The sequence below is a fragment of the Hippoglossus hippoglossus genome, chromosome 15, assembly GCF_009819705.1.
Source record: "Hippoglossus hippoglossus isolate fHipHip1 chromosome 15, fHipHip1.pri, whole genome shotgun sequence".
NCBI classification, from domain to species: Eukaryota; Metazoa; Chordata; class Actinopteri; order Pleuronectiformes; family Pleuronectidae; genus Hippoglossus; species Hippoglossus hippoglossus.
The window spans coordinates 25,068,670-25,083,476 of record NC_047165.1 but is presented as its reverse complement, the minus strand read 5'-3'; the positions used below and the strand labels follow the sequence as shown (position 1 = coordinate 25,083,476).

Genomic DNA, 14,807 nt, shown 5'->3' with positions numbered 1-14,807 from the left:
GAAGAGTTCTTTACTCATTCTGCCTCATGTTATAAATCAGCACATAGTTTAATATGGCTATTTTCTTCTGCTCTTTGCAGATAACATAAACAAATGAATGCTGCACAAAGGATTTTTATTTTGTCCCCAGGTCCTGAAGAGACCAGAGAGGCCCCATCAAACAGCTCCAAGTGGCTCTGTAGTTGTCCTCAATGCTCCTCTCACCAAATCCCTCTTCTTCATTTAGTTCATTGGCGGGTGGCAACCAACGTCAAACCCTTCCTTCAACCTTTGTATTTGTTTCCATATAACTTTTTAAAGCAAGCTTGAGCCTCCCCCTCCGTCTGTATTGACTTCAATAACCATCAGAATAGGACCAAGACAGAAGAGCTGGTAACACGGAAATCATCTTCAGTTTGTGTGTGTGTGAAAACATTTCTTGTTTTTATCTCGACCTTGAGTGCCTTTAAAGGTACCTATAAATAAAATGTTATATTATTATTATTATTACAGCTCTTTGAGACACTTTTACTCTGTCTGGTTCTATCAGCTCCACTGCAGCAACAATGCTCATTCACAAGTTCTCCTTGTAAATAAGATTTCAGCTTTTTAGCTATTATCCCACTCACCCCTACAAGTTGCCAGTGTAAAAAGTTGCTTGTTGGGCACCAATCTTTAATAAAGAGCATTCACTTTATACAAGGGCATTTGTGTTTGTTCTTCATCCAGTTTAGCTGAATGTTTCCAGCTGTAAAGATCCACAGCTTGACTCAGGCTTGTCTTCAATTGTTTGTCCATTTGTCTTGATATTACCTGCATACAGCTAAAATGGACCGCCTTGAATGACATGTTAGTGGACTGTTTTGTTATGTATAAAATTAAGTATTTATGTTCTATTGCAGAAACAATTACTTTCCTAATAGTTTTGTACCATCTTACTATGAATTTACTTGATTTTGGTCCAGTCCGTCAGTGACAATCTGTTATCTGGTGACTTCAAGTAGGCTACAGTTTATCAAGGAGGCTCTAAGCTAGTGACAGGCTTTGGGCAACAGCGGTTTAAATAATGTAACTAGCATGTTGGTGCTAAAGAGCCTACTGTAGAGTTAGTCATTTTCTAGGGTTAGTTTTGGATTTTTTCTATCACAAAATAATATACTCACATGTCATATATACATGTACACACAGTTTGTGGTCGCTGTGATCACTGTAAGGCTCTTCTCTATAGTAGACATGTAGCATCCACTAAGAACATTTGATAATATCCAACAGAGCTTTTTCCATTTCCCATGCCTCTTAAAACTAATATGAAGCTTGGGTTTAAGTTCGCCAACTAATGTAGGGATCTTCCAAAGTCTTTTTTTTGTATGTGTCCACAGGCAGTGTTTCCTTGTTGAGGAAACCTAGATAATAAACCAACAAGTGAATCACCAGAACAAAGATGCCCACTTTATTTGGTTAACACAGACTGTTGGAACCTCTTACCTTTAATTGACCTTGAAATGCATGTCAGCGATGTAGCAAATTGTTACTGCTACAAGTATGTGAGTATTGTTTTGAAAGTAAATTTCAACCACTCCTTTACAGATTTCATGTTATTCTCTGTTTGTATTTTATATGGTTGAGAAAATCTTTGCAATCCTTGTGCAAAACACCCACTATTACACTTAGCTCTTGTCCTTCAGTTTTCCTCTGCATATGTGATGGCTGAGCAGTCCAGGTGCCTTTAAACGTCAGTAGAACCAGTTTCACAAGATATAAAATGCAAGTTCACAAAAACAGATTGCTGACATTTCTCCGGGAAAAATATTTAACTGGGGAGTTGAGAAAGACACTGGTAAATAGTACACAAACAGAACAAAATAAGAATGCAAGAGTTCTTCTATAGAGGTAAGAGTGCTGTGAACAAGCATTAGGTAACAAACATTTAGAAAAGATTGCTTTTATAGCATGAATGTAAAAAAATGAATGGAAGAAATAATAGTGTTTTGAGACCTACTCGATTATTCAATTTTATGCAGTTTATGGAAGAGGAATACTAACGAGTAGTGTACAGTGAATGTTTTCACTGTGTACTGTATGTGCTAAAAGTATGAGTTTCTTTATCTGAACCGTATGATGGTTTTAATTTTGAAGAGAAAAGGTCAGATTTTAAGTCAATAAATAAATAAAACCTAATCAGATCCCGTAATTATGACTTTTTTCACCAGAATTCTTCAATATTTAAATGTGTGTTCAGGCTGAACATGAAGTTGTTGTTTTTTTGTTTTTTAGCAAAGATGTGATAATTCACAGATTTGTCCTGGTGGCTGAAATTCAAGTGAAAAAAATGCATCCATGTGAATAAAAACTTTAACAGATGATATTTTCTGGCTTATCCCCACATTATCTTTGATAATATTATTCTTATTTTATTATCCATGCACTTACAGAGATGAGAAACTGAGGGAAGTATGTGTGTACATTTTCATCTTTTTGGGGTGAAAAAAAACAGTTTGCATCAATAATGAAAAGAGTATCAGCTTCATGTTCAGTCTGAAGACAAGTCAGTTATACCGTAATCCTTGCATTTATATAGAATAATAGAGATAATGCTGCAATCATGTTATATTAGTTTAGTTTCAGATGTGGCATTCACGTCAACACTGAAGGTAACATTACAACTTAGAAATTGTTTTAACTATTTTTGAAGTTTGGATCTTTCGCACGTGATATGTTTGTCCCATTAATTAACCATGCAGATAGACCCCTGTTGTCAGCCAAGTTCAAAGAAATGAAATCCAATTTTAAAGAACAGGAATCTATGTTGTCACACAAACTCATTCATCAGTTGAATGCTCACAACATTGGAATCTTCCCCACCTTCAACATAGAAGGACGTGAATGTGGGAAAACAGGGATTCTTCACATAGCCTCCATTGCAGAACTTGTCCTGTTTTTAGTGTTGGTGCATGTCAGCTCTGTTGATGCATAGTGAGCATTCCCAGTAATTTCTAACTATTTTGATCACAAAAACATTATTGGAAAAAAAAAATGGCACATGCTGCCAATTTAAATTCAAGAAATATTTGAAAATGTTATCATACATAAAAACAATGGTACATTTTCTATCATCCAAACTAACCCCTGATGCTTTTTTAAATTTAAAAGATCGTTGTCAACTTTTTTTAAACAAAACAATTCTGCAGTTACATTTTATAGTAAAAACATCAAACAAGGGTCAATATTATACAAAAATATTATTTAAAAACTGAATGAATTAAAGTGCAAATGATGAATGCATCCTTCTGTGGAAACATTACCCAAATTTCGCCTTTCCATTTTGTCCACAACCTGGCTCTATAAGAAAAGAGCCACATCAACATGTGTGTCAGCTTCAATGTAGCTCAGCATGCTCTGTGGGTCTGGAGAAGGAATGACATCTGTTGGTTAAACTTCAGGAAACATCTCTGTTCAACTCGTCCTTTTCTATCTAATTATGTGTGTGTGTGCGCGTGCGTGCATTAACAGCAATTCAGATTTGTAAATTTACTGCAGAGTCCCACAAAGTTTATAGACATATCTGACACACGTCTTACATTAGTCTGCAAATATTTTCAAAAAATATATCTTCCTACACTCATCTATCTTGGCAGCTGCGTCATAAAAATATTCCTTTCAGCAAGAGTTGAAGAAGCAGGTAACATTGAAATGGAAGTTAGACCTCAATCCATCTTTTCAGATTTTTTCCAGATAATATCTACAGATCAGTCTGTTAGAAAAAAAATGTGTGACATGAATGGGCTGCTTATATCTGTTATTGAAAGCTTTAACCTACTATGATGATGGTATTTTCATTCTGAGCTGTTAGGAATATGACAAGTTATATTTCCTTCATCAGTGCAGCGTAATGTGTTCAAGCTACACATGCAGTCTGTCAATTCGCCCGTTGTCCTCAGTGAAGCTGGGATGGGCAGTAATGGATAAACTAAGGCTCAGCTTCCAGGATTTGTATCAGATGACCTGTGAAACTTCATTTAGGTTTTGCTGTGTCAGAATTGTGAATAAAATAAATATCAATTTATAATGGAAAAACTTTCAAACAAGCTCAACATTACATTTCATTTAGCTGACGCTTTTATCCAAAGCGACTTACAATAAGTGCATTCAACCATGAGGGTACAAATCCAGAACAAAAAAACTGCTAAATTCAACACTCCCATATTTTGCTCTTGGGGTTACTTTACTTTTCTTGGTTCTAGTTAGAGGACCCTTACATTTCTTAAAGCTCTTGATGCCAACTGCTGCAGTTCACTGTCAAAGAGACTTAAGTGTGTTGTAATGAATGTTGTAATGAATTCAGTTTTTAATCACAGTAATAAATGATTATAGAAAACCTGATTAGTCTGACAGTGCTGGTCCGTTTGGAAAAGCTTTTCTTTTTCTCTCTTTTGTATAAATACTTTAACAACCACTTCTCCATTTATGGGTTAGGGTTAGGGGGGTTAACTTTTTTTCCAGTTGCTGAGGTTTAAGGGCAGAGAAGGGCACATTGTTAAGCCCTATAAGACAAATTATAATTTGTGAATATGGGCCATACAAATAAAATTAGATTTTAATTTTATCTTTCCAAGTTTGCTAACCTGCCTTTAGCAAATAACATCAAGACTGACCAATCACATGAATGTGACAAGTGAACTCTCTACACTGATATAAGGCATTTTTTACTTCTTTTTTCTACATATATGCATAAGCTTCCAGTTAAAGCAGAGATGACTACACTACACTCAGCACTACAAGACTAAAAGATTTAATATAGTCAAAAACAGACGTGGACGTGGATGCATTTCTCTTACTACTTTGAACTACATTTAGTGTCTGCATACACAGTTCGACATTTATTGGGAGGAACTAGCTAGAACTAATGTTTAATCCTCCAATGTGTTGTTGGAAGATGGAGTTTGTGGTGTTGTCAAATGATATTGTGTAAAACGGAGAGGTGTTTATCCACAGTTCAATCAACACCTCTCTAAAAACAGTTTCTTAACAAATTGAACATTTAAATCTTCATTAAGAAGGAGTTATTACTGTTCTTCTGATTTAGACTGGACTTAAGTTTAGCTGGTGTTCCTAATAAATTGCCAGCTGAGTGAATATGTACGTTGGCACAGACTGTACATGCAGACCCTCTTTGACTTTCTATCAGGCAGATGTAGGAAGTATAAACTGGGCTTGAGTCTGCCCTAACTGGCAATATTACGTAATTTAATTGATTTTCAGATCATTATTTTTTATTCAGTAGTGAAATATTATTTTGAAGGGAGAGGGAGCAAGCAAGAGAAACAACAGAGACAGAGGCCTTCAGTAACACAACAGTGTGGTACAGCAGTACATGCAAAGCTGGCAAGCACAAACAGGGAAATTCCCTTCGTTTGTCTGTTCTACCAGATACTTTGAGGCAAGAGTATGGGAGGAGAAGACAGTATGATTTTGAAATTATGAAATGTTCTTTTTCTGTCTTAAAGAAAATTTGCATGTCCAAACTTTATCACTGCAGACTTCTCAGTAGAAGAAACTGGAGCCTGCGCTCCTGCTCAATGTTTCTCAGACTGAACATAAACAAAGTCACTCAGAGTGAGTAGCAGCAGTCAGTCTGGACTTTGGAGCAAGATACTAGTGGTCAGGGACCTGAATCACTCCTGAGAGTTTCAGGTAGTTTAAAACTAATTTCCATGAAGGTAGCCTACCATGCGGTGGAGATCCAGATGATAGTTGACAAGAGAACAGAGGCTCGGAGAGGATGGACTGATTCCAAGCAGGTCGCCATTTTTATAGCCAGTGGATGATGGGTTTTGTTTAGGTCCAAACAAGTAAACATAACTTATGTTGATAGTCACTGAATCCATTGCAAACCCAACAGTTATTTTTTTCTTCAATGATCAGATCCAAATGAAGCCAAACTGCCTAAGTTCTCTAACAAAGCAAACTAGAATAAAGAATAGAGCCAGTCTTTGAGTAAAAAGAACATAATCTCATGCTGGCTGGACTTCTATGTTGTGTGGATCCCTGCAGACAGTGTGTGAACTTGGCTGGGTCACGTTGGGTCGATGATACCTTGAAAGCCAGGGAGGAACAGCAGCCGTGAGGTGGGATCAGGTACAGAGCTGTTATGGTGGAGTTTGTGATAACAGTGACGGGATAGTGGTGGTGTGACATGTCAGTTTTCAGCCAGTGACAGTGCCAGAGCTGCCCGCAGTGCTGCCTCTTCATCAATGCTGTAGTCCTGATGAAAGGCAAAAAGAAAATCTGCAAGTCAATGCAAACCATATGATGCAACCTTCATCTAATACACTCGTATATATAATCCATTATTTAAGGAGGCTGCTCACCGTCAGTTTGTGTGAATAATTGTGTAAACAATCTAATATGCTTTATTATAGTCAGTGAAGCCCAGGTGATCCAAATCTTACATTTACATTAATCAAAGATAAATGCCCTGATTCTCTGATTCCCTAATTCAAAGTCCCAATAGTTTCTTTGAAAAAGTGAAACTTATCTGTCTTTTAAGTGAAATGTTAAACTTCACATATCAACTTGTGTTGGAATATTGCCAACAACTTGTTATTCATGAGAGGTGGTACCCCACTGTTCTTTTGTCAGTTTACAGACTTCAAGCCCTGAAGGGGCAGAACTAACTCATAATGTTCATAAAACAAAATCAGCTTAAGCAAACTTAACCAAACTTGGTACAGGAGTTAAAATTCAAGTTCACTACAACATCTTGAGATATTCTGCAACGAGGGGCTTTTATATATATTTTTTTAACGGTAATTCCTTAGTCAATGCATAAAAGTAGGTAATGGTTGCTTGATGTGGTAATTATATTTACAACAAATCTAAAGTTATAGACCTCACATTCCATATTTCAAAAATGGAAATAAATCCCCTGTCTCTCATTATGTATTTTTAAATATGATAAATCAGTTACCTGCCATAACAAGACAAGTCTTCATTCAAATGCTACCAAAATTAACACAGATTTGGATATTTGATCACATGTTTCAAATAATGTTCAGATGTGTCAAACAATGACGGTGGTGACATTTAAATGTATTTTGTATTGTATGCCTAGCATTTTCTATTTCACCAATTTTTGATCAAACTATTTGACAATACAAAAGAAGCCAGCAGAATGATGTCTTTTTTTTTTTTTACATTTTATCAATAACATTTTGAATGTTTGAGAATTGACAAATACAAATGAAATTCAATAAAAAACAACATATTTTGCACATGTCATGTCATTGCCTCAAGACTTTGGAAGATGTGAAACTGTGGCTCCCCCAGTGATGCCCTCAGTGCAAGGAAAGACAGATGTTCGATACCAGACTGGAAATGCCTACACAATTACTCTGTGAGTATGCAAGTACCGATCTGTTCACACATCTTTAAAGTATATTTATTTCACACAGATAGAACTGCACTTTTCTTTTTGCAGAAATCTTCCAGCTCCAAAAAAGCAGTTGTGCTGTACTACCACTGGCAATAACTGGTTTTTGAGCAGTGAAAACGAAGTGATTTCCAGTAGCATAGCATTAGCCAGCGCTAATAATGTCAGCAATTTGGCAATATTTCATGCTGGAAAGGCTCACAAGTAGAGAGGCTATGTAAAGGAAGTAATAAGTGTGAATTCCTATATTTATTTATTTGTGTTCTTTTTTGGTTATGACATTTTAACAGCCCATTTTAATAGATGTCAGTCTTTCAACCTTTCAAAGCTTTGTTCTGCTTCAGAATTTAACATGATATATGTCATTGATTATCATTTCATTTATAGATAGATAAATAGATAGATGATATATCATATATCATAGATCCTGATATTAACATGAGAATTTGCTTTGACTCTATATCAAAACATCAATATCTATGTTTTGTGTAAATAATTGTGTATCTTCTTCACTCATCTAACATCCTCATTTCTTGTTCTGCATGAGATGCCACACAGGGAGGCAAGGAAAGGCCAAGGAGCGAGAGGGGGAGACAAGTAGAAGAGGAAAAGTTGATTATCTTAGTTACATTAACCGTGTACATAGTAGTAAAATAAAAGTTTGAGTAAAGATCTTCTATCGTGATGCTCCTACATGGAACCTGATGCTTTATCAGGTTTTCAAATTACTGTATATGGGAGCATATAATTAGCCACTTTATGGCTGTATATTATTGGCATCATGATCATTTTAAAAGATTGAGTGTTGATTTTATAAAATGCATAAATAATTACTGAAAGGTTACCTGAAGAGTTCTCCCCCATTTCTCTCCGCTCAACCCAACCAATCAAGACAGACATGCCTCAATTGGCCCCGCTACTCACCAACCCACCCTGAGTCTAGTTCTGTAGGAAGCTCCTTCAAGTTGAAAGGGAGTTTTCGGAAGGTCAGTGGTTTGATCCCCTGCTCCTTTAGTCTACGTTTTGAAGTGTCGAGACAATGCACCCAAAATTGACAAAAGTGTAAAAATGACATGTTTGAGGGATAGAGAAGCACTAGCCTATATATTGAAGCACCAGAAGAGAGTGTGTGTGTGTGTGTGTGTGTGTGTGTGTGTGTGTGTGTGTGTGTGTGTGTGTGTGTGTGTGTGTGTGTGTGTGTGTGTGTGTGTGTGTGAGAGAGAGAGAGAGAGAGAGAGACAGGGACTTGTCAGTGGTGACAACTAAAAGTAGACATGGAGAGATACAGCTCGAGATGCGATACTAAGAAAAATCACAACAGCCAGGGACTTACAACAAAGGTGTCATAGGAGAACTTGTGTCTGTGGAGGAGATGCTGGAGGAAGTTGGAGCTCTTATAGCTGGGGTCTCCCCACGGCATGGCTGAACACACCGGACACACCTGTAGATAGAAACACTGAGCTTAGCTCATTTAATGTCAAGTTACTGCCTCATATCCTCACGTGCAAGTGTATTAGACAGTGTACTAAACATCACACATGTCCATTTGTTTGTTGGATTTTTGTTTGTTTGTTTGAAAGCAAGATTACACAAAACCAACTGAATGAATTTCCAGTAAACTTGATGGAAGGATGTGGTATGGGTAATGAAAGAACTTTTGATGCAGATCCAGTTGAGGGGGCGGATTGTGTACATTATGAGATGGGCGTTTTTTCAACATTTCCCCAGGGAATACTGCTTGGATCTTGATGAAATACATGGGCACAGATAGGGAAATAATATACGAGTTTGTGAAATTTGGTCCAGCTTGATTGAATTTGAGGAGACTGTGGCCTTGGGTGAGGTATATGCTCCACTGAATGTCATTATAGTTTGGTTCTGTTCGTCAAGGATCCAAATCTGGGTGTTTAAAGTAGAAGTAGCATCTGTCTTTCTTTCAGTCATAGTGTACACTCATACATGGTCACAGACCTGAGGAAACTGAACTGCAGTCCATGGCAGAACGAGAGGGTTTAAGTGAGAAGATGAGGGTCAACACGCTAATCAATGATAACGCTTAACTACACTGCAATAGTCCTTTTCAACAAGTCAGCCACTGATTTCGGGATTAAATACACCACCTTTAACTGTAAGTATGCAAGTGTGTGAGCACTTGTGTAAGGCGTGTTTCCGTCGGGTTGATCTATCTAATACTGAACTCGGTTCAACACATAGATCCAAGATCACAGCTCTGGGGAATCTAAATTGGGTAATGAGTGGGTCATTATTATGGGCCAGAAAATCTCCATGGTCCCTGAACACTCGTTCCCTCCTAATCCTTCCATTCGGATAGGCCTCTATTCGTGCCAGTGCATCCATCATGCAGCATTACGCACAGTGTCATCGAAGTATTTATTTTTACAGCAATCAGATTGATTGATTCACACCGTGTGAAATTGATCTTGACAATCAGTGGCTTCAGCCAAGGACACTTCAGACGAGGACCCACCTAAATTACTCCAGATATACTAAATGAGTGAGAAGTCTCTTACCACTTTATTAGGGTCATTACGGTGGTTGTCCATACAGTGCTTCACCAGTTCCTGCTGATCCAGGTTTCTGGCCCCACAGAATGGACACACAAATGTTGATCGATTTGGAATATTGCTACATAAGGGAAGAGAGAATTATCACACCCCTAGAGACTCATACTGTACACTTTGAACACATGTATATGTGAAAATATGAAATGTTTTATCATCTATAATGGGTTTATATCATTGTTCTACACAGGGTAGTAACAGCCTGTGTGCACTGCATGTGGTATGTACTGTAGGTTTCTCACAATAACATGAGCCTTTCTGTCCAGATAAGATAAAAGATAAAGGAGGATGTAATAGCACTCCTTATGGCTGGGACTCAAAGAAGGTGTAGTTTCAAATGTGAACATGTCTTGTTTTGCAGTGTACCTTGGTATAGGCTGGGAGGTGGGTACCACAGGGACAAACTTGGGACAATTGGCTATCTGCTCCTGTACTTTGGAACAGGAAGCAATATGGGACCTCATCTTTACCAGAGCCACCTGAGAAAAGTTATGACTGTATTTCAATAACAATTATTGAAAAATAACAGTTAGTAGTTTTTAGCAAGATCTTTCATTCCAGCACTCAGAATTGTACTAGTGTTCATAAAAAAGCGTATAAAAAGATTCCTATCTCTCAGCAAACATAAACAACAAAACAAAGAAGTCACCTAAGCTGCTTTCAGACATGCACTGAACTCGACAGATCCTCCGTATTTTCGAGGTGCATGTGAAGGCATTATTATGGAGTAGCCGGAAGTCGATCTGAGGGGGGGGATGACAGTTCTAACAGGCAACAGATGCAAAACTGAATAAAACTAAAAGAAAACAAACATCTCCCGGTGAAAAAGCGGTGACACATACGTAGAAGACAACGACGAAGACATTAAGAGAGTTTGTGGTGATAAGAGTTGACAACTGTGTTGGGGTGCTGTAAATATCACATGATCTCCACAGCAGATAAAAGGGATGTTTTGAGGTGGAGTTTGAGTCCAGAGGTTCAGGGGTAAACAGTGTTGCAGACAAATTCAATACAAATGAAGTTGAAGCTTGTGCAGTGTGTGCTCGCGAACATGATCGTAGTTCCGGGCTAGGAGGATAACAGTGGATATTTAGGCTAAAAACATACAGACACTTGGATGACACCACAGGAGCAGTATGGAGGCATTTTATGTTTTTTTTCCTGTTGGTTTTTCACACTTGAAGAAATGGTCTCCATTTACTTAAATTGTATTGGATTTGGATGCAAAACTGTTTACCCCTGAGACACCTAAAGTGTTTAATCGACACTTCACCCACCCCTCCATCTGCATAGTGGTGAGTAGATAATGAGGGAATTTTCCTTTTTGGGTGAACTATCCCTTTAATACGTTACTACCTGCCTCTGTCTGCTGCACCGGCTGCTCCCCATCTCGCCTGAATAATGGAGGATTTGTTGCTGTTGTGAACGCGTCTGTGCAGAGACCCTTCCTCTGTGTTGTGCATGTGTAAAAGGCAATGTCCGGATGAAGCGAGTACCTAATTCTCCTGAACATTATGTACAGTACCATTTTTTTTTACTGTATATAATGGAAAATAAAATGTTTCTTCTTGTACCTTCTAATATTTTGGAGCAAAGTCAGTGACAACATGATGATTTACTTATAGGTAAGTAATTAATCGTCTACCTTCTTGTTACAACCCCTGCAGGGTGCTTTGTATGAGGCCAGCTGCTTCTCCACACTGGAGGAGCGCTCCACTTTCTTGGGATCAAAGGGCACACGACACAGAGGGCAGAGGGGTGAGGTCACCTGAAGACATGGCTGCAGACACTCCCCACAAAACCTGGAAGGGCAGACAACAGACAGCAGGGGAGGAAATGTTAAGTCATTACTCCACAAATGCAGCTTGTTGGATGGTTGGACATCTGAGACCCCCTTCAAAAGTTCCATTCCATCAAAAGTTACCAGTAGCCTAAAGATGTATTTCGCTATCTCATCCACAATAAAAAAAAAAGTTCAAGAGCGAAAAACACAGGAGCAAAACAAACAACAATAACAAACTTTGGAGATGCTGTTACTGACAAATGTTTAGGTCTTTATGTTGAATAATTAACAATTAATCAGTTGTGAAATATTAAATGGTGTTTCTTGCTGTTAATTAATGGTTGAATAGTTTTATAATCTGGGCACTAAATGGTGATAGGTTATTTTATGGCTATCATTTACAAAGAAGAGACAACACACACAGAAAATGATCTATTCTATGGGTCGATTAAACACACACACACACACACACACACACACACACACACACACACACACACAATAGAGGTGAGACTGTCAATAGCCTGTACAGTTGTGTGTAAACCAAATGTATGGGCTGGCATCAAGAAAGCATTTGACACACAAGTTTCATTATGGTTTCATCTCAGCGCATATGCAGCAGAAGAGAAGAAATAGCTGCATTTTCCCTTTAACCAGAAATAGAACTAAGGCTTCCTGAGATCTGGTTTCCTTTTCCTTGTCTTCAATTCCAGAATGAGAAAGATAAGAAATACACCTCTCTGACACATTAGAGATTAAGCAACAGGGCTCAGTTGATAATGTCACTACTCTGCCATTTACAATCGATAGTTACATATTTCACAAGTCACCACTAACTTGATTGTAAATGGTCAAAGATGACCTCGGTTTTTGGTATTGTAGCCTGATGTCTGCCATAGGAACATGAAGAGTTTTGATCTGTGTGCTGACTGTCAGCTTGTTTTTTGGACACTTTTGCAGAACTGTGCCCTTGGGTTGACTGGGGAGACTTGTGGAGGGCCACACAGACAGACCACCTCCTCAACACATGATGTCATGATCCGTGAGGACCTTCTCACTATTGGTATAAACACCAGGAGTAAGGATGGAGCCCAGGTCTCTGTGTATGTGGGTGGCATCTTTACCCCAGCACTCCACCAAATCTGTGTCTGACTAAATGTTTGTCTCATACCCAGTAAATGACAAACTGTTTGGACAACTGAGTATTTTGAATTATCAGTAATAGAAATAATTAAATACTTCACTCGCTCTCTCATTTTCATTAGCACGCTGCACCACTCCCACTGACTGCTACAGAGCGCTGGCCACCGGTTTATTACATTTTTATTCATATTGAACGTATTGCATGCCCAAACCAAACCATATTTGACACTGCATTTCCCTACGCCCCAAAGAATACATATACCAAGCCGATAAGTTGAATGGTTTGCAAAATATGCGTTCCACATACAGACAGACAAATAGAAAGACATTTGTGGAATTAGTAGGTAGATAAATATGAAGTTTACATTGATTAAGTAAGACTCACTGTCACCATGTATGTTTTTGTATTTTATTATTAACTATTGTTTTCTGAACAATCCAAGCATCATGAAGGACTTACATTACTTTTTTTCACCTTTACACTGCCACATATTTTTTGATACAGAATACTTTCATGAGTTTCCCCTTTAAAATTCTATATCAGTTCATAAAAGCTGCAGTAACTGGTACTTGTTGAGAGCTCTAGCTGAAAGATAATGTAAAGAAATCCACAGGTAAATCTGACTTCAGACATTTAAAGGTCAAGATTATAACTGGCATCAACACAACATTACTGATTTAAATTCCACGTAAAAATCTACTGTACACTGTTAGACACCGTTTCTAAATTACATCAGATACATCTACAGTACTGTTAATATGATTTAATTCAATTATTATATTATGATTTAATTATTAAACTTACATGTTAGATGTCACTGAACATCTGAATACAGGAGTCTACTGCTGCTTCAGAAAACTTACTACGTGCTTATAACCAGAGAATATACGTGAGTGAAGTACAGTCACAGCTGTATGACAGCAGTGCTACAGGTTCTATAGCAATAACAAACAGCGTGGCTCTTACACACAGCACATCGTAGATCTTGATGAAAGGAAACCCCTGCTGCATGTCTGCACACAGTAACACATACAAACAAGTAGCTACTTTACGTGTGAGCACAGCTGGCGATGCTGACGGGTTTATGGTAGACCTCGAGGCAGATGGGACATGAGAACTGGCTCTCGATGCCCTCAGCCGGGGATGCCGGTGAGCAGGAGCCGCTGGTGGGCGGCTGCTGCTGCTGCTGCTGGCGGAGCTGGGTGCTCGCTGAGACAAAGCTCCGAAACATCGCCATCATGGAGCCGGAGAGGACCCGCAGCTGTCGATAACAGCTCGTTTCCCGAGAGAAGAAGCTGTCCAACTGTTCAAACTGCAGGTAGCTGGTGCATTATTCGCAAACCATTTTCAATATATGTCGAATAAACATGATGGCTACTCAGTGTACTCACTATTAAACCATTTTCACTACAACAAAGCGTTAGGATACCCTCCCCTGGAAGACATGCCGGAGAAGTAAACATTGGGCGCAGGCTTGTTGACGAGTGTCAGCTTGGTGCTACGACGGTGACCTGAATAAAAGCATCGATTTATAAACTCATGCAGAGCATGTGAGGCCACATCCACTTGGTTGTCAGATTAGCGCGTATGAAAACGCCAGTGAACACTTACAAATAGCACGAGAGGCTACAACAAAATCCCCCTACGCGCTTAGCTTTATGGGGATTGTAGTCCAAATATTCCTCAGGACTCTACCTTGAACTACAAAACTTCAATTCCAGAGTCCACTTCTCAGGTATCAGGTGAAGAGGAAAGAAAGGATGCAACAACTACGCAAAACAGGACCAGTAGAGAACACTGTTAAAGTCTTGATAACAAATTAAAGCCCAATACTCAAATGCTAGATGGATCAGCTGTGCAATACATGTAGAACATTTCAAGAGAGCTTTT

The 14,807-nt window shown here is 38.5% G+C and overlaps 1 protein-coding gene and 1 long non-coding RNA gene across 2 annotated transcripts; both read right to left on the bottom strand.

The window, feature by feature from the left end:
* Positions 1 to 4,691, bottom strand: LOC117775930. Its single transcript, XR_004616357.1, has 3 exons — positions 4,469 to 4,691; positions 506 to 512; positions 1 to 13 (listed from the first exon to the last, which is right to left on the bottom strand). It is a non-coding gene; the product is annotated as an uncharacterized LOC117775930 (long non-coding RNA).
* Positions 4,692 to 4,704: 13 nt separating this feature from the next.
* Positions 4,705 to 14,494, bottom strand: LOC117775919 (E3 ubiquitin-protein ligase RNF166). Its single transcript, XM_034609499.1, has 7 exons — positions 13,970 to 14,494; positions 11,636 to 11,792; positions 10,357 to 10,469; positions 9,940 to 10,054; positions 8,742 to 8,849; positions 5,985 to 6,241; positions 4,705 to 5,681 (listed from the first exon to the last, which is right to left on the bottom strand). The coding sequence occupies exons 1-6, from the start codon at positions 14,155 to 14,157 to the stop codon at positions 6,176 to 6,178; spliced, it is 747 nt and encodes a 248-aa protein (XP_034465390.1). The 5' UTR covers positions 14,158 to 14,494; the 3' UTR covers positions 4,705 to 5,681; positions 5,985 to 6,175.
* Between the last annotated feature and the right edge of the window lie 313 nt (positions 14,495 to 14,807).

What these genes read in the sequence shown, in the direction of transcription:
- LOC117775919 (XM_034609499.1), bottom strand. Translation starts at nt 14,157, where the DNA reads ATGATGGCGATGTTTCGGAGCTTTGTCTCAGCGAGCACCCAGCTCCGC. An exon ending in ATCGCCAGCTGTGCTCACAC is followed by an intron (nt 11,793 to 13,969) that starts GTAAAGTAGCTA and finishes CTGCCCTTCCAG; the next exon opens with GTTTTGTGGGGAGTGTCTGC. An exon ending in ACCTCCCAGCCTATACCAAG is followed by an intron (nt 10,055 to 10,356) that starts GTACACTGCAAA and finishes TCCCTTATGTAG; the next exon opens with CAATATTCCAAATCGATCAA.